Below are 20,994 nucleotides of genomic sequence, written 5' to 3'. Positions count from 1 at the left end.
AAAAACTTCTAAATAATAATCTTTTCAACCCACAGGTAAAGGCCTCATGGACGACAATGTAATGCGCAAGTATACCACCCGATCGGACGAGGCTAGACATTACGTCCAATACGATCAGGGCGAAGATCGTTGGCTGTGTACCCTGTTGCTGCAAAGAGGCTACCGTGTCGAGTATTCAGCTGCCTCCGATGCGTACACACACTGTCCGGAAGGTTTCAACGAGTTCTACAACCAGCGTCGTCGCTGGGTTCCGTCCACCATCGCCAACATCATGGATCTGCTGATGGACTACAGACGCACGATTAAGATCAACGATAACATTTCGCTACTGTACATTTTCTACCAAATGATGTTGATGGGTGGCACGATCCTTGGTCCTGGTACGATTTTCCTTATGTTGGTGGGAGCATTTGTCGCCGCATTCAAAATTGACAACTGGACGTCTTTCTACTACAACATAATACCCATACTGCTGTTCATGTTGATCTGCTTTACATGCAAATCGAATATACAACTCCTACTGGCACAAGTTCTATCAACGATGTACGCGCTAATTATGATGGCTGTGATAGTCGGAACAGCATTACAATTAGGCGAGGATGGAATAGGAAGTCCTTCGGCAATTTTCCTTATAGCAATGACGGGGTCATTTTTCATAGCAGCGTGTCTCCACCCGCAGGAATTTTGGTGTATTGCTTCCGGTTTGATTTATTTATTGTCCATTCCATCCATGTACTTGCTCTTAATCCTGTACTCAATCATCAATCTGAATGTTGTCTCCTGGGGCACCCGTGAGGTAGTAGCCAAAAAGACTAAAAAGGAACTTGAACAGGAGAAAAAAGATGCAGAGGAGGCGTCCAAACGGGTTAAGCAAAAATCGCTTCTCGGTTTCCTTCAAGGAGGAGCTGATTCCAACTCGGATGAAGAAGGGTCAATTGAAATTTCAATCGCTGGTTTATTCCGTTGTTTGCTTTGCACCCATGGCAAGACGACCGATGAGAAGGCTCAGTTGATTCATATAGCTGACGCTCTTGATTCGATCACTAAAAAGATCGAAGTGCTGGAAAAGCATATCGATCCGCATGCCCATCATACTCGTAAGCGGACTGCATCGGCTGGATCGAAGGACCATCATCTGGGATCAGTGGCAGAGGATACGGAAGACGAGGACGATCATTCGGATTCGGAAACATCAACGTTGCAGAGAAATGAAAGAGATTTTCTCACCAACCCCTACTGGATTGAAGATCCGGATCTGAAGAAGGGTGAAGTAGACTTTATTTCCAGCACTGAGATCCAATTCTGGAAGGATTTAATAGACCAGTACCTGTATCCAATCGATCAGAATAAGGAAGAACAGGTTACTATACAGCAACATCGATTTTATATGACCGATTATTCGAATGTTTGAAAATTTTTAGGCACGTATTGCACACGATCTGAAGGAGCTGCGTGATTCGTCCGTTTTCGGATTCATCATGATCAATGCTCTCTTCGTACTGATCGTTTTCTTGCTTCAGTTGAACAAGGACAACATCCACGTCAAATGGCCACTGGGTGTTAAAACCAATATTACCTATGACGAAGCAACGCAAGAGGTAACATTCAGGAGGCATTCGAAAGCGTCCAGATATAATCGTTTCTATAAACTAGATCTCGATAATCGCCGCAACTAGATACTGAGTACAAGTGAACCAAAAATACGATTATATCCGCTTCGAGTGCTTCCTGTTCCAGCAGTCATTAAACACTTTTCTTTTTCTTTCTCTTTTTTCTATCAAACATCTGATCCGGCCTCCGGAGTCGCAATCTGTCCATTGCTTATCGAATACAATATTTGGCTTATACTACTCAAAATTCTGGTAAAAAAAAACATGACTCGAACTCTGTCTGACTGTCAATGCACAATAACCCACTGCCAAACCGATACAACAACTACCACCACCACCATCATCAACAACAACAACAACAGGCGCGAATTGCTTCCGACCTGATCGAGTTGCGAAACAAATCGGTGTTTGCCTTCTTCATGTTCAACGCACTGTTCGTACTGATCGTGTTCTTGCTACAGTTGAACAAAGACAAATTGCACATCATTTGGCCGTTGGGCGTTAAAACCAACATTACCTATGACGAGGTCACGGCCGAGGTTTGCTACAATCGAATATTCTATTTGTTGTTTACTATGTTCCCACAGCTAATCTCAGTTCTGTTCCACCAATCACACCCACACATGCTGGTCCCCCACCAGCACCTGTTTTTATCTTTCTATACATACATGTAACTCTTCAACTATTCTAACATCCGATAATTTCAAGGAATATCTCTCAGGCTGTTTCGTTCTATGTTTGTCCTCACAAAGCCTAAGCTAACCGCATCCGTGAGATAATAGCTAACCTAGATCTAGACTATCTATTCCTATGTGGTGTGCAGCAACGCATGCACCTTGTTACACTATCCTGATGGTATAATACGCATCAGAATCCCCGGGTGCGAGTGTCTGCAATTAACACTTTATGGTAAGCGTCCTTATATAGCATTGCACGAATCACCAAACCCAATCACTGGAATGTCTGCTCTGTTGACGGATCGTTGAAGTAGCTTGGTTGATAGTTGGCGGATAGCATACCTAACAGGCCAATCCAGGGGGAGGGACGCGGGGTCACATGCCTTCACACCACCTTCAAGGCAAACTACAGAAACAAATTAACATAGTTTTAGTTTTCTCTGTAAGAACTTCAACACATACTGGAAAATAGACCACGCCACGCATCTAGTAACGCCCAAGAAAGTCAAATTAATTGAATTTTTGATCCACTCTTAAGATAAGTATAACGTCAGAGCACTAAAATGTAAGTCGCTGAAAATCTATAATATAGTGGTGTAACGAAGGAAGGTTCTCCTGACTTTTTTGTCCACTTGTAAACTTGGATATGTATGCGATAGTGATTTGCAACGTATTCGTATTTAACCATCAATGAAATTGTCGTAAGATACAGATTGTTGGTGATTTAGTTCCGATCCGAAAAGTGTCTATTTCGTATAATTTTCAATCAATTGTTTATTACAAAATGGAATAAAAAATGTTCTTCTTTGATAAAAAAAACCACATATACTAGTTTTAGTACCTAACAACATGCCGCCGAGAAAAATGGCCCGCCATTTGTAACTAAGTTATTTCACGGCGAATGTCACCACACACGAACTTCGATCAACGAATTTAAGACTTAAAGAGCTCGAGTGGACGCGACCCCGCATGGACAAACATGTCTCTTGCGGCGTTATTCGAATTATCAAACGATAATGAATGGAAGCGTGGTAAGCAAGTGTGGTAAACATTTATTCAACCTATAACTTTGAATTCAAAGCAATGATATATACATATTTAAACATCAATCGATCGAAATTATTGCAGGCTACAATTTAAGAAAGAATTTTTTTTTTGAAATTCATTGATAACATTCAAAAAATCATGGAAATCCGAAGAAATCAGGAGTTTTTACTTATTTACCCAATATATTTGAAACCACCCCAATGACATATTTCCAATGAATTTAAAAACTTGCTTCCATAAATTGTAGCCTGCATTAATTGCGATCGATTGATGTATAAATATGTACATGTTGTCGTTTTAAATTTATAGTTTTATAGGCTGAATAAATGTTTACCATGCTTGCTTGCCGCGCTTCCATTCATTAACGTTTAATAATTCGACTCAAGTTGCAACAGACATGTTGGTCCATGCGGGGTCACGAACACATACGCTATTTACGCCTTAATTCCGTTAGACGTGAAATAGCTTAGTTACAAATGACGGGCCATTTTTTTCGGCGGCATGTTGTTAGGTACTAAAAGTAGTACGTGTGATTTTGTTCGACCCAACCCATCTGGATTTGAAACTAGATACTACAACAAAATTGGATATTCTATCGAAATTGTAATTTCACCTAATTTAAGTGGTCGGTTAGAGAAATTGCAACTCAACACTGTTCGAAATCGGTATTAAGTTAAGCTACAAATAAAATAAAAGCGTACACTAGTTCTAAATTTAAAAACTAAACTGCTCGAAATTCTACAAGAAACCGCTTTTCCTGGGATGATTGTTTCAGTTCCAGTTCTATTTTGAAACTCCCATATCATGTACAACGCTGCTACACATGCACTCAGGAATGGTTCCGTCATTGATTCATAATTTATGTCAGTTCCAAAATTTAAACCTGAAAACTTGCAATTTGCTCTCTCCAGCAGCAGTTTTAGGGCATGTTCGGAAGTGTTTCTGTTCTAGATTCACGATTTTGACAGTTCTATGATATAAAATTGAAAATTTTAAAACTAGAACTTACTGTCCCATCAGCATTTTTAGCGAGTGTTAATTTTAAATTCATGTCTAGCCATGGGTTCAGCGTTACTGGACTTAAATTTATTTTCCCCCAGTCCATCAAGTCTGAATAAATCTCGATCTATAAAAACAGTATTAAACTTTAAAACAAAACTGTTCGAAATTATTGAACAAAACGCTCTGCAAGGGATGTGATTGTTTCAGTTCCAGTTCTACTTTGAAACTCCTATATAAAAGAAAACGCTGCTGAAGATGCTCTTAGTCATGTCATGTCATGTAAGTTAAAAATTTAACTTCATATGACTTAAAGATATTTTTCCTCAGACTAGCGAGTCTGAGTGTTTGTGCTGTATTCTCTATATTTCTTTTCCATCTCCTTTTGAGAATTATATTCAGCATACGGCATTCGAACATATACAGAATTAACTATAACAGAATATAGGGCATAAAGGTTTTTCAAGACTGCCGTGTATGGCTGATCCAAAGCTAATATTAGGTTACGTTATCATGCTTATTGGTTACTTGGGTGTAGCGGTTCAAAAGTACCAGTAGGTGTTGTCGTGCATGCCCTTGTCATAGCCATCAGGGCCATCCTCTGAAAATGGTTTAACTCTGACCGAAATGTTTCAACTTCTCCCTTCAGCCCCCACACATGCACCGGGTGCATTAGATCTATCTGAACAGAACTCAGATGGAGGGGGATGTTTGAAGCGAACCAGCTTAAACAGAAAAGCTTAAAAATAAAAAAAAGTATAAAATAACTCTGGGCAGTCTTCGGTGATGGCTCCGTAGAGTCTGAAAAGTGTAAGTCAAAAAATAGTTGAGTACTTCAACTTCGTCAGACGAATATTAACCACTGGTAGTTCAAATTGCACTGGCATGAATGTCTTTATATTTAGAAAATAACGTATTTAACCCCTTCATGCCCATGTTGTTTGTGGACAACAGAGTTTTTAATCAGTTACAATTTTTGATTGAGACAAGATTTGCTCACAAAAACAAGTAAGGCTAATAAATGTGACTATAGCCTTTCATTTGAGTATTAACAGTTAAAAGGATCAACTTTAGAATTGAAGTTATTGCAATAAGACTGAATGGATTCCGATGGAGCAGTGCTGCCAGGGACAGTTTACGTTGACGGAAAATGAATTTTTCATATACCTTCGTTATGTTGCAATATTATTGAAAACTGATAAAACTTATCAATTTAGATTGTCTTTGGCTGCGTTTTCCACGCAATTGGACTATTGTAAATATTCTAGGATTCTTTGTATTGAATATTGGAAGGTAAAAATAGCACTGCGATGGAAGCACCTATCTCTATGAAAAAAAGCTTTTCATGTTTCTTGATCCCATCGTTTTCAAGGGAAATAGTTTTGAAACCCTTCATGCACTAGAAAAAAGTTGGGCATGAAAGGGTTAATCTAGTAGCGTCGTTGAAAATTGATAAATTTGTGCAAAGGCTTTTCCAACCACTTCGCTCAGATGATGAAAGGGTTTTTCTGTAAGCTTTGCGGCCAGACTTAAATGCCGCGGTCCTCCCGTCTCTGAGTCTGTGATTCTGCGTAACTTTTTGAGTCTAGCAAGATCGACATTTCACCATGCAACTATATAATTTAAGATTACGATATGTAACGATATCTAGCGGGACGTTTAAATGATCAAAGCGCCGCATGTGGCACCTCTCCATACAAATTTGTGACAAAATTATAAAAAGAGGTTTATATGGCTAAAAATTGGGGTTTTAACTAATTTTGGGTCGCTGAGTCCATTACTACTGTCAGTTTTGAAATTCCAGAATTTTTTTCCGACTATTTTTTGTTAACCCATTTGAAGGCGTTGGTCGTTAAAGGGTTGATATACACGTTAATAATAGTAGCTAATCACATTGAATTTTAGTAATATGATGTTGTTGAGGTAATTAATTTGTAAGAAGATTTATGAGCTACTTGGCGTCTCCATATGGGCGTTTTCTGAAACATAGATATGAACACTTCGGAGTAAAAATACGCAAGATGAGTCCTATACTGCCTATAATCGCAAGTCAGTCCCATAAAGATAGGAAATCCCATAGAAAACGGGACAAATATGCGATCATGGGTAGTATATATCTTGAAACTACTCTAAATTTTGAGTCAAATTCATGATAAGTGACCCATGGGAGACCATCTCAAAAATTGTAAGACGTATAAAGATAAATTACTGATATGATATTCAATTTCTCAATTGCTTTTTCTTGATTCAGAGTAAACGTTTTCGATTTCTGCACAAAAATCTTACATCTATAGTTTAGCATATTTATTCATCTTTCCAAAGAGCTCAAAACTATCTCATTCGGCCACGTAGTTCTTGAGATATCGCCATTTCAAGTTCGAAGGTACAAACGATTCGAATAAATTGAATTGAACATAAACCCTCGACATCACTTGCTTCAGCGACGTATTAAAAATTAATTATTTATCCGATTATCTTAAAATTTTGAGATACTTTTATTCCAACCAAAAGAAAAATAAAATAAATATTTACAAAAGAATTACAAGATATTGATTTTTGGTGTTTTGTCACTCGTCGTGCCACTGTGCGCCGTGCCAAATAATCGAATTGATAAAAAAAAAATGATCAAAGCTGATGTATTTATGATCAGATAATGATGGATCGAGCTCGTTCGGTTCAAGGCAGTTGATTAATTGCGATCGATTGATGTATAAATATGTACATGTTGTCGTTTTAAATTTATAGTTTTATAGGCTGAATAAATGTTTACCATGCTTGCTTGCCGCGCTTCCATTCATTAACGTTTAATAATTCGACTCAAGTTGCAACAGACATGTTGGTCCATGCGGGGTCACGAACACATACGCTATTTACGCCTTAATTCCGTTAGACGTGAAATAGCTTAGTTACAAATGACGGGCCATTTTTTTCGGCGGCATGTTGTTAGGTACTAAAAGTAGTACGTGTGATTTTGTTCGACCCAACCCATCTGGATTTGAAACTAGATACTACAACAAAATTGGATATTCTATCGAAATTGTAATTTCACCTAATTTAAGTGGTCGGTTAGAGAAATTGCAACTCAACACTGTTCGAAATCGGTATTAAGTTAAGCTACAAATAAAATAAAAGCGTACACTAGTTCTAAATTTAAAAACTAAACTGCTCGAAATTCTACAAGAAACCGCTTTTCCTGGGATGATTGTTTCAGTTCCAGTTCTATTTTGAAACTCCCATATCATGTACAACGCTGCTACACATGCACTCAGGAATGGTTCCGTCATTGATTCATAATTTATGTCAGTTCCAAAATTTAAACCTGAAAACTTGCAATTTGCTCTCTCCAGCAGCAGTTTTAGGGCATGTTCGGAAGTGTTTCTGTTCTAGATTCACGATTTTGACAGTTCTATGATATAAAATTGAAAATTTTAAAACTAGAACTTACTGTCCCATCAGCATTTTTAGCGAGTGTTAATTTTAAATTCATGTCTAGCCATGGGTTCAGCGTTACTGGACTTAAATTTATTTTCCCCCAGTCCATCAAGTCTGAATAAATCTCGATCTATAAAAACAGTATTAAACTTTAAAACAAAACTGTTCGAAATTATTGAACAAAACGCTCTGCAAGGGATGTGATTGTTTCAGTTCCAGTTCTACTTTGAAACTCCTATATAAAAGAAAACGCTGCTGAAGATGCTCTTAGTCATGTCATGTCATGTAAGTTAAAAATTTAACTTCATATGACTTAAAGATATTTTTCCTCAGACTAGCGAGTCTGAGTGTTTGTGCTGTATTCTCTATATTTCTTTTCCATCTCCTTTTGAGAATTATATTCAGCATACGGCATTCGAACATATACAGAATTAACTATAACAGAATATAGGGCATAAAGGTTTTTCAAGACTGCCGTGTATGGCTGATCCAAAGCTAATATTAGGTTACGTTATCATGCTTATTGGTTACTTGGGTGTAGCGGTTCAAAAGTACCAGTAGGTGTTGTCGTGCATGCCCTTGTCATAGCCATCAGGGCCATCCTCTGAAAATGGTTTAACTCTGACCGAAATGTTTCAACTTCTCCCTTCAGCCCCCACACATGCACCGGGTGCATTAGATCTATCTGAACAGAACTCAGATGGAGGGGGATGTTTGAAGCGAACCAGCTTAAACAGAAAAGCTTAAAAATAAAAAAAAGTATAAAATAACTCTGGGCAGTCTTCGGTGATGGCTCCGTAGAGTCTGAAAAGTGTAAGTCAAAAAATAGTTGAGTACTTCAACTTCGTCAGACGAATATTAACCACTGGTAGTTCAAATTGCACTGGCATGAATGTCTTTATATTTAGAAAATAACGTATTTAACCCCTTCATGCCCATGTTGTTTGTGGACAACAGAGTTTTTAATCAGTTACAATTTTTGATTGAGACAAGATTTGCTCACAAAAACAAGTAAGGCTAATAAATGTGACTATAGCCTTTCATTTGAGTATTAACAGTTAAAAGGATCAACTTTAGAATTGAAGTTATTGCAATAAGACTGAATGGATTCCGATGGAGCAGTGCTGCCAGGGACAGTTTACGTTGACGGAAAATGAATTTTTCATATACCTTCGTTATGTTGCAATATTATTGAAAACTGATAAAACTTATCAATTTAGATTGTCTTTGGCTGCGTTTTCCACGCAATTGGACTATTGTAAATATTCTAGGATTCTTTGTATTGAATATTGGAAGGTAAAAATAGCACTGCGATGGAAGCACCTATCTCTATGAAAAAAAGCTTTTCATGTTTCTTGATCCCATCGTTTTCAAGGGAAATAGTTTTGAAACCCTTCATGCACTAGAAAAAAGTTGGGCATGAAAGGGTTAATCTAGTAGCGTCGTTGAAAATTGATAAATTTGTGCAAAGGCTTTTCCAACCACTTCGCTCAGATGATGAAAGGGTTTTTCTGTAAGCTTTGCGGCCAGACTTAAATGCCGCGGTCCTCCCGTCTCTGAGTCTGTGATTCTGCGTAACTTTTTGAGTCTAGCAAGATCGACATTTCACCATGCAACTATATAATTTAAGATTACGATATGTAACGATATCTAGCGGGACGTTTAAATGATCAAAGCGCCGCATGTGGCACCTCTCCATACAAATTTGTGACAAAATTATAAAAAGAGGTTTATATGGCTAAAAATTGGGGTTTTAACTAATTTTGGGTCGCTGAGTCCATTACTACTGTCAGTTTTGAAATTCCAGAATTTTTTTCCGACTATTTTTTGTTAACCCATTTGAAGGCGTTGGTCGTTAAAGGGTTGATATACACGTTAATAATAGTAGCTAATCACATTGAATTTTAGTAATATGATGTTGTTGAGGTAATTAATTTGTAAGAAGATTTATGAGCTACTTGGCGTCTCCATATGGGCGTTTTCTGAAACATAGATATGAACACTTCGGAGTAAAAATACGCAAGATGAGTCCTATACTGCCTATAATCGCAAGTCAGTCCCATAAAGATAGGAAATCCCATAGAAAACGGGACAAATATGCGATCATGGGTAGTATATATCTTGAAACTACTCTAAATTTTGAGTCAAATTCATGATAAGTGACCCATGGGAGACCATCTCAAAAATTGTAAGACGTATAAAGATAAATTACTGATATGATATTCAATTTCTCAATTGCTTTTTCTTGATTCAGAGTAAACGTTTTCGATTTCTGCACAAAAATCTTACATCTATAGTTTAGCATATTTATTCATCTTTCCAAAGAGCTCAAAACTATCTCATTCGGCCACGTAGTTCTTGAGATATCGCCATTTCAAGTTCGAAGGTACAAACGATTCGAATAAATTGAATTGAACATAAACCCTCGACATCACTTGCTTCAGCGACGTATTAAAAATTAATTATTTATCCGATTATCTTAAAATTTTGAGATACTTTTATTCCAACCAAAAGAAAAATAAAATAAATATTTACAAAAGAATTACAAGATATTGATTTTTGGTGTTTTGTCACTCGTCGTGCCACTGTGCGCCGTGCCAAATAATCGAATTGATAAAAAAAAAATGATCAAAGCTGATGTATTTATGATCAGATAATGATGGATCGAGCTCGTTCGGTTCAAGGCAGTTAACCAACTCATACGTAATCCTGTCGGAGTGGTCTAACACCTCTTCCCTGCCAAATCGTGTATATATTGTGTGTATATCTGAACTACCTCAAATTATTTGATGGGCTTTTGCCTAACTCTCAATTTTTAGTGCAATCCGCTTTCTTCCACAACACGATACAACTCTTTTGAAATCATCGGAAGGTGATGATTCATTATGTGGTAAATATACCGACCGAAACATATATTTCCTGTATATGTTAACAACAGTCATATCAACTCCGGCAGCAGAAATATTGTGAGGTCGAATAGAAGACTAATAGCAGCATTCGCAAGTATGCTAGCACGAGGGTTTTCACGAAGATTTTTCATGCCATTTTTTGTTTGTTTGAAAGCCACGATGACGTTGTTAGCTTTCCAACATAGAATTTACCTCTATCGTAATGATTCGTGAAAGCTTTTGCTTCCTGTACAAGACGGGTTGAATCATAGTTGCTGTACGTTTATGATGAAGTTTGCTTCTCTAACCATAGTCGATTAGATCACTACACATTTCATCACCAGCACTTAATGTACAGCTACTAGTAGATACCAAACAAGTTGGCTTATAATCGACTATAGTAAACCCCGAAACGGATGTTGGGGACATAACCATCGAATCTCACAATTTGCGAAGAAATAAACGTCCACTGTGACAAAGATTCGCTGGACATAGCAATGGTAGGCCCAACGCGACTGGCAAATTTTCAGCAATCATATTTTAGTCCTGTCAACCATTCATTTCTCTACACAAAGCTTGATTTGTTTTCAGTCGTCTTATGACATGGGAGCAGGAGCCCAATTCATCCCGCTAGATGCCATACGGTGTCCTAACCTGTTTTAGCACCGACGTACCGACATGACAGAGGCATTCGAAAAGTGTCCCATACAAAATAACGATTGTTTTGAAATGAAGCGATCACTACTGTCAAACTGCGACAGATCGCTCCGCCATGTTTGAATCTGAGCAGTTTTCTCGATAAGTATGTTGATATTACAGGAGGTGTGCAATTCCCTCAGCTGCATATGTAGTGGTAATATGCATCAAAATAATATTCAGACCTTATGAAAAATGCATGTATTCTGTTACTTTTTTGCTTGTAACGGACAGTTTTGTTAAATAGTACATACATAGGATAACAAAAAACTGCAAAAACAATCTTCAACATGCTAAGAAAGTTTTTTCGTTCTAGCATACCTGGTACAACGTCGATACACCTTGATTTTTCCGTACTATTGTGTTATCGACGAAGACTACCACGCGAACCATTATACAGATGCCGCTTGTGTAATAACGTATTTTAATTTAAACAATTAGGACAATATCTGTCGCATTTTTTGTTCCATGTGGCACGTCGGTTCGTCGATGGTTTTAGTCCGGATAAAGATATTGGACTGTTATCAACTTCCTTGTGGACCACAGCCAACTGATAGCAGTTAAGATTCGGAACCGACTAATATTTGCCTAATTTTTTGAAAGATTAGGAAAATGACAACATAAATTGTATTTTAAATAAACATCTTTAAACATTGCAGAAAACATCCCTGAATGGAGTTTGAAAAGTTATCAGTGTCAATATCGTTCAGTGTCTATCATAATTCATTGATAATTGGACCAAATTTGGAGTCGGTTTTTTTCTGTTTATTTTCCATCGACCTCTGTCATCACCCGCGCTAGAGAGATGACTCCACCATCTGAACCCTGGACACCGGCCTATCAACACATGGACCGCTTTAGTTCCCTTTCGAAGGATGTCGTGACCACAGGTTTTTTTTTACCTCAGAAAATCTCAACATCCTCGGCTAATATTTAATCCAGATCCGCTGGGGTGAGCAGGGGACACGCTTACCACTCAATCATAAATGTAAACATGGACAGAGATGAATATTAATTTTGGGATGATCAATATTCCAACCTACCCCTACGTTGCATTCTTCGGAATCATCCGTTACCTAATATACTCGACACTAATGCTGTTTTTGGTTGACTCTGAGTCAGGTTGCAACACCAGCCGCTGTGAGTTCATAAATTTTGGCAGCAATTCAGGTTAGAATCTGACCTAGTTTCGCCTTAAACCAAAACGGCATTGTTTTCTTTAACATAGGTCTGAACGTCATCAGCTTGCGTTCTTTATGTCCTTCAGATATCCATTTCAACGGTCACAAAATTACCGATGTTTTGTAGAAGTTCGTTAATTACATACCAAATATTTTGCTGTACAGATTTTCGAAGTATTCGATAGCTTAAAAAAAGAATTTGAATTGTCAGACAATTCACATAATTTTCAAATATGACTTTCTTTTGTCGAGAAAGTTCAGCAAGCAACAATAAATATTTATTATTTCCGTGTACAAAGAGACCCTGGTGTAATATTTGTGTTTATACATAGTTTAAGGTTGAATGATGGTTGCACATGCTCACTCGAGCCTAACAGCATGGCTTTTGAATGCAAATCGCAAAAAAAACGAACAACAGAGGTTCAACAAAACTGAAATCCCCAAAAAATAGTAACCAAATGCTATATCCGCGAGTATAACCGGTGCAATGTGCAGTGCATGCGTCTTTGAGCCCCCGACCTTGTGCGACAGTTAACCTCTCCCAACTGACCTGTGCTAAACAATACTATGTTTCTGGACAAACCCTTTAAAAATCTCCTGATCCCTATCCAAAGCCATTCAAATTCACCATCATGTGACTAACTGTGGATTCCATCACTCCCTAGGTTACTAACGATCTAAGAATCAGAAACCCCTCACATGACCTACTAACCCCCTGCTGCATACAAGAAGGCCATAATGATCCAAGACAGAGTCCTTGGATCGTAAAAGATTGTGCTAAACCTAACTAACATCACCCAATAATAATTTCTCCATGCTACGAATACTAATTCGTTTTGTCCTGTACCTAGGTTCACATATCGAAAGAGTATCTGCAGCTAGAACCAATCGGTTTGGTGTTTGTGTTCTTCTTTGCGTTGATTCTCGTGATCCAATTCACCGCCATGTTGTTCCATCGTTTCGGCACACTGTCACATATCCTGGCCTCGACCGAACTCAACTGGGGTTGCAATAAAAAGCCTGAGGAGCTTTCGCAAGATGCTCTTATAGATAAGGTATAATGTGGATCCAGTTTCCTTGGGTGGGCTTCTAACCATTTTGTTCATTCTTCGTCAGCACGCGGTAGAGATCGTTAAGAATCTCCAGAGGCTCCAAGGAATAGATGGAGACTACGACAACGATTCCGGCAGCGGACCAGACAGGATAGCACGGCGCCGAACGATTCAAAATCTGGAAAAAGCTCGCCAGCCACGGCGACAGATCGGTACACTGGACGTGGCATTCAAGAAACGTTTCCTCAAGTTGACGGCAGACGAAAACAACAGCGGTACTCCGATCCTAACGCGAAGAATGACGATGCGCCGTGAAACAATACGTGCGCTAGAGGTACGCAAGAACTCGGTGATGGCCGAAAGACGAAAATCTCAGATGCAGACGCTAGGCGCCAACAACGAGTACGGAATCACTGGAGTCAACACTGTGAGTATCGTATATGGAGTACCGAAAAACCATTTTTTTCTGATTTTTACATATTTCAGTCCAGCAATAACCCCCCAGCAAGACCCACGAGGACCTCTAACGCGGGAGTCAGCGTGAAAGACATCTTCAACGTGAATGGAGGCCCGGGTGGCGACATTTACGGGGTTACGGGGCAGGTAAACCAAGCATACGAACCTGTGATTGAAGACGATGATCGCAACTCGCTCAGGCTGCAGCCTCGCAATCAAGTCACGTGGAGCAGCAACAACGGACGGCTGTGACAGAACCGGAGCTCTTCCCTGTGCTTGTTTCCCCCCTTAGGGACGAATGAAATTGGTCGTCCTTCAAAACAAGCAAATTCCGTGTTTAGCTATAGGAAACAATCGAAAGTGATGAAACGTTGATTTGCCGAACGTGTGACAAATCTGTTAATTTATAGCCTAATTCAACAGCAGATACTCTAACTGTTTTAACTGCCGATACTATTTTTTTTGTAAAACACTTTACCACAACGATTTGCGATGCTGTCAAATGAAAACTGCCAACTGATATACTCACAACGGTACACACTTGAGCAAAAAATACTCAATAGAATATACACTAACATAGTCTTAATTGACGAGAAACTACATACACATCGAAATTTCTGCTGAAGTCCAAATATACTTCCAAATCAAATGTTGCAAACATGATTTCTAAACGCCTTTCTCATATTTATTTGTTCAAGAATAAAAACAATTTTAGGCCCAACTCTACGTCGAATAATGTAAGCTCAAAAACATTGCCGCAAATAACCAAATGATTGTAAATATGCTTCACCCTATCATTCCTTGTGACCTTTTACGTTTCTGTGTTGTAGTTTTCTTCTTCTACGTAGATCAATGAGTTTATAATTTGATGAGTTTAGGTCTTCAGCTCTTGCACCTCGATGTAAATCATAAATGATACAAACTGGAATGAACTTGATAGACTTATTATATATATTTTTTACAATAAAATTGCCATTTTATTTACTGGAAAGAAAATACGTTCACGTAAAACGCGAAAATATATTTAATCTATTAAGAGAATATCTACATTCGCGGAGAAGAAACCGGTTTATACTTAAGGCGAATGAATCTTGGGGTTAAAACATAAATAAACAAACAAACAAACCGGACTAGATATTGTGCCTTGCAGGATAATCGCTCGAAATGCGATTATATGAAAGCACAACTCAGATAGGCGCATGACAGCCGCTTATATAAATTTACAGGAAGCTTCAAGGAATGCCATCGAAAAGCACACAGTAGGCAGGAAAATAAAACAAATTTTACAAGAGAAGATACTCTACACCCATTTACAATAGAGACTGCTATAGTTCGCTTATGTTCGACTGTCTCATTGACTAGTGGCTTCACTGAAATCGGGGTGCGGAGCAACTACGGTTATATTTGATGCGCCATTCAGACGAGCGCAATGCGAGATTTTATAAGAACCACATCTAATTTCCGATCAAAGTAGCTTGGTCACCTATGGCGGTGCTTAATGCACCCAAAGAACTCCAAAGAACTGTTTCTCAGCGAGGTCTTTACCGATTTGTACAAATTTAATTTCGAATAAATCATGCAGATATCCCATTGACTACTGTTAAATATCACAGATCTGGCTTTTGGTTCCGGAGTTATAGGTTGGCTAGTAAGGTCACACAAGAATTTCTCATATAAACCGTTACAATCGTAATACGTCAATTCTACTGGAGCTGTTGAATCCAGTATCTTTGCTTGCGCATTCCCTTATGTTGCAAGCATTCGACCCATATGATGCGTCTCGAAGTGCTGGCGGGCGTTCTACAGCTGAAAAATCGATTATGTGAACTCTCATATCAATTGCTCATCCGATGGGACATCTTGAACCCGCTGGTGATTGAAAACTGCAAGAGGCTCGTCGAGCTTAATTCTCACACCCATTGTATGTCCTTGTACTTCGACTACATGGCACAGAGCATCAATCCTTTTTCGTATAATCCCGACCGTGTCCCTTTCTTTGATACTTCTGATTCAACTGTATTCTTCGACACATCCCTGAAGGAAGAGACCCGTGGAATCCCAGAGCATATACGCCCACAAGTGATCCCTAATATATTTTATAATAAATTCCAAAAAGTCGACTGCGATAAAATGTTCTACATCGACGGATCAAACCTCGATGGGTCCACCGGCTTCGGTATCTTCAATGATAATGTCACCGCTTCATTCAAGCTCAATGATCCTGCTTTAGTTTACGTCACCGAATCAGCCGCTATTCAGTATGCCCTTGGGATCATCGACACAGATCACTACTTCATCATTTCGGACAGCCTCAACTCTATCGAGGCTCTTCGTGCGGTGAAGCCTAAAAAGCAATTCCCGTAGTTTCTGGGAAAGATACGGGAGTTTCTGCGCAAGTTATCTGAAAAGTCTTACCAGATTGCCGTTCTTTGGGTCTCCTCTCATTGCTCTATCCCGGGTAATGAAAAGGCCTTTAGCAAGGGTGGGCGCTTTAGAAGGTGACATATACGAAAGACCAATTTGCTTCAAGGAATTTTTCAGTATTTGTAATCAGAGGACACTCGACAGTTGGCAAAACTCGTGGAGCAATGAGGAACTTGCATTCTATTGTCCCGAAGGTATCAACGAAGCCTTGGTTCAGGGGGATGGATGTGGGTCAGAATTTCATACGTGTAATTTCCCGGTTCAACCATTACACATTGGATACGCATTTGCGACGTATTGGGCTCACAGAGAGTAGTCGGTGCGCTTGTTATGAAGGTTATCACGACATCGATCGCGTTGTCTGGGTATGCGTCGGGTATTGTGACGCCAGGTCTCAGTTAAAGAATTCCCTTAGGACCCAAGGTAGACCACCCAATGTCCCAGTCCGGGATATGCTGGCAAATCGCGATCTCCCCTATATGTCACTTATTTACATCTTTATAAAAACGATAAACATCCCAATTTAGCCTCTCTCTCTCTCTCTCTCTCTCTCTCTCTCTCTCTCTCTCTCTTATATTTCTCATTTCCAGAAGCTCTCTGTCCTACCTTGTAGACCCGATCAGTGCCAGAGTTCCACTATGCGACTTCCATTGCCCTGCATAGAAGGAAACTGAAGCGAGAGCGACCCGATGGTCTGATAACTTCCCCGCGGGTCTGAAAAATACCATCTGTCAACCCGGTACTCGACGACCTACTGAAAAGGCACTGTGTCGCTGATCTCCCATTTGCCCGAAAGTTACACGTTCTGCTCTTCTTTACATGTCATCATATACGCCTTCTCTCCCCTGTCCCAGATACAACTGCTGCTACACCAATGATGGAAATAATAATATCTTAACCAAGCATAAGTCCCCACCAAAAAAATCAAATTTGTATTCTGTATTCCTAGTTTTAAGATAGCTGTTATTTTGATTCATCATTAAAACTATCTTGTAAATGGAATTGTATCCCTAGTTTTAAGAAAGTTGTGAAATTTCTCATAAAAACTTGTTTCCCCTTTTATGTACCAAACTATATTTTTAGTTTTAAGATAACTGTAAAATATTTCGAAAAAAAATTATCCCTCCAAATTTTGAATATCAAACTGGATTCCTTGTTTTAAAATTTTTCATGAAAAAAATCTTCTGCCTCCACTCTTGTATATAGAACTTTCTGGTTTCTATTTCTAGTCTTAAGATAGCATTAGAATTCTTCCTCTCAATATAAAAAAATATTTGAACATTGTATTCTCCTAGTTTTAAGTATTTAAAATGTAAAAAACAATTTGGCACCGCCAAGCTAAGCCTATCAAATAAACGAACTGAATAAAAAAATTACTGGAGCTGTAGAGCTAGATTCTCGGAAGGGCTCACGGCAGAATCACACACTACAATTGCAGACGAGACAGGCAATGTCACCCACTAAAACACTGCTTAAGGTAAAGCTTAAAGCCAATTGCAGCGGGCCGTGGTTGTGAATGTGATATTCATTGTACGATTTAAATATGTGCGGGCGTAGGGACATCGAGATCGCCTGTATCATCGTGTAGAGCTCGAGCATTTGTACGTTAACGTGTTCGATCGCGTGTGCGTTTGTAGGCCGCGTTTGCTAACGTGTATGTAACTTCATGTGTATAAATTCTATTTTATGACCGTGTGTTCACTCGCATATTCGCGTGTGTTCTTGGATGATAGTGCGCAGAATCTGTTACTGCATTTTCGGTGTACTGTTCAGATGGTAGAAGAAAGTGAGTTCTTCCATATTACCAGAGTTCCCAGTTATGTCGCCATGGACCGTGTTGTCTAGTGGATATAAACGTTATTTTTTGATTGTATGGACCTAAGTTGCTAGGATGGATGGTAATGATTTCCGGACGGGACTGATTCATGATCGTGCAAGCGGTGGGTTAATACATGTGATTGCGTTTGTAAATTTATAAGTGCTAAAAACTCACTTAATTACCGGGGTGTTTTAATGTTGGAAAGATCGCGGGCGTAAATATATGTGGATGATTGCAATTGCATATTCGTGTTTGTAACCAGGCTAGTGTTATCGCGCAGCCCACGCGCGTTTATACGTTTAGGATGGGAAAGATTGTGAGTGTATATGAGGGAATATATAATTTAGTGAGTGTTAGTAAGTGTTAGTATGAATCTGATTTGAGATATGGTAATAAAAACAAAAATATGTCAAGCAAAGATAGATTGAATTGGTGAAGTGGTTCACGTGGATTGTATTTCTTCAAAAACTACGTGTTTCAGTTTATTGTGAGCATTAACTAACGGCTGAACAGTAGGTTTAAGAAAGAGGTTCCATCGTCCCTGTTTCTGATAACAGCGAACCCGATTTGTTATACACGAATGTTACACGCCATCTTCACGAGCCAGAACGACAGTTCGAGCGAGTTGAGAGATAAAAACACCCATACCCAACAAACATTAGGAGCTGAACTATAAGACTACGTGTTGATTTAAAGCAGATTAAAGGTTATGTAAGCTGAATAAAACTTTCGCTGAACTATTTAAACATTAACAGTTTATTCAGCCTATTTAAAATCCAGTATTCGCCAGTTCCAACTAGGCTGAACTATACTGCTAATAAATGTAATAGCGACAATATTAAAGCTTTTATTCAACCATCTTAATTAGACTGAATTGCGAGTTGAATAAACGATGCTGTTACCAATAGTATTACCTTTAATCATTAAGCTGCACTACATGTCTTCAAAAGGTTGTTTCTACCTTTACATTTGCCGTTATACCACCTTTGACTTTTAGCTGAATTATGTGTTTAACAAAGGTAATTGTAACTACTACAAAAATTGGCGCGATTAGCAAATCATGAGGAATGGCAACCGACCTGGGTTTGAGTCCCAACACACACAATATTTTTTTTACTATTAAGTGAAGGATTTTTTTTATTATTTCGGTATATTCCAATTGAGATGTTTTGCATATATTACAGTTAAGGAGCTATAGATCAATAAATGAATAAAGAAATAAAGAAAGTTTATTAAGTTTTTTTTATATATACTGAGTTTTTACCACGGGAAATACACGATTTACAGTTTTTCAATGTACAAGCTTACCAAATCACACGCGCCCTCGTTTATGTAAATTTACCTTTTAATTCGAAACGGTCTGATTACTTGTGAAAAATGAATATTCTCATATTGAACACAAGAGAAACTTTTTGTTCCAACGTCGCTATAAATTTTTGACACCAGCATTGTCACCATGATTTTTTTCTATCCATCAACTTGCAAACAAAGGTACAATGAAATGATTATTCACGCTGGCGAACTTAGTTGATATAAATAAATAAACTATTGAATTCGAACAGCGACGTCCGCTTACCAAAAAAATCACAATGGAAAGAAAATCATTTGGCAGGGAGTGGTAAATAAATTGAGGAGATTGCAACCTTAGAATTATAAATGACTTCAATCCATCATTCAGTTACCACCACTTTTATATAACACCCATTTTTACTTATCTAAATGTTTTGTGACAACCATAAATCCTCACCTTGGAAACAAAAACGACTATAATCATCATTTTGGAAATAAATAAATTATCTAATTTAAAATTCCCGAATGTTCTAAAAATTATTAATTAAAAAAAATTGAAATAAAAAATTATCGTAGGTTGGGATTCGAACCCAAGCCAACTAGGTTCACTCAAATCTATAGAAGGCTACTGTAGCCTTTGTACAGACTCTATTCAGCAGCCTAGACTTGTCGGTACATCGGTGAAATCTTAAGCATTCGATGTATGCAAGATTGGTGCAGACAGTAAGGTAAGTGCTTAGTATTCAACAGGTTGCTGGTTCGGTTCCAGGTACGTGATATGACTTCCAACAAGGTAATACAATTTTTCTCTAACTGTAACGTAACACTAATAAAAGAATATGGCTTCCAAAGAGATTGATGGCGTGTGTAACTTGAAATAAATGTCTTTTTTAACAATTTTCCTATGATAATTCTCTCAGCTGAATAGCGGTACGAAAAGGTTTATTGGTAAAGCTGTGTACTGTGGTTTTCTTCAGGCTGTATACGTGCTGAAGAATTGTTCTTTCATGTGTCTTAATCAGACAAGCTGAATAAATTCTCCAAATCCCGGATATTTAAGGGTGGAATAAACGATATATGATTACACGTATACTTCCAATGTTCAGCTAGAGCTGAATAAAGCAACCGTTAAAACGTTTATAAAACCACGAAATGTTTGTTGGGTATTTCACTATTAAAGTCACATCGGTTCTTCGGAGATGACTGATCCGATTTTCTCAAATCAATTCTCAAATGGAAGGCAGTAGCAGAACTCTCACCACCTCTCCCCCTTACCCTGAAACCTTCCCTAATCTCTCTTCTTGGATCACCCTCGCACTCATATTCCCTTCATCCACCGCGCGTACCGAAATAAGGGATTTCAGCCGCATCCTCTCATTTCACTCTAATTAATCCTTTCCGCACATCCCCTTCCGTACTCATT

The 20,994-nt window shown here is 38.5% G+C and overlaps 1 protein-coding gene across 4 annotated transcripts in view; it reads left to right on the top strand.

Annotated features, from left to right (window-relative positions):
- Nucleotides 1–15,007, top strand: part of LOC131684296 (chitin synthase chs-2) — a 132,411-nt gene extending 117,404 nt beyond the window's left edge. For 3 of the 4 annotated variants that reach the window (XM_058967028.1, XM_058967026.1, XM_058967029.1), the window contains exons 8-12: nt 36–1,360; nt 1,422–1,598; nt 13,382–13,585; nt 13,647–14,009; nt 14,069–15,007. In XM_058967028.1, coding sequence (XP_058823011.1) covers nt 36–1,360; nt 1,422–1,598; nt 13,382–13,585; nt 13,647–14,009; nt 14,069–14,290 — 2,291 coding nt within the window. In that variant the 3' untranslated portion in view covers nt 14,291–15,007. Of the gene's footprint in view, nt 1–35; nt 1,361–1,421; nt 1,599–1,972; nt 2,150–13,381; nt 13,586–13,646; nt 14,010–14,068 lie in introns of all 4 variants that reach the window. The other variant, XM_058967027.1, reaches the window with a different exon arrangement.
- Nucleotides 15,008–20,994: the final 5,987 nt, after the last annotated feature.

The sequence above is a fragment of the Topomyia yanbarensis genome, chromosome 2 (assembly GCF_030247195.1).
Source record: "Topomyia yanbarensis strain Yona2022 chromosome 2, ASM3024719v1, whole genome shotgun sequence".
In the NCBI taxonomy this organism is placed as follows: Eukaryota; Metazoa; Arthropoda; class Insecta; order Diptera; family Culicidae; genus Topomyia; species Topomyia yanbarensis.
Note: the sequence above shows the minus strand (reverse complement) of the source record. Positions and strands in the feature narration are given on the sequence as shown.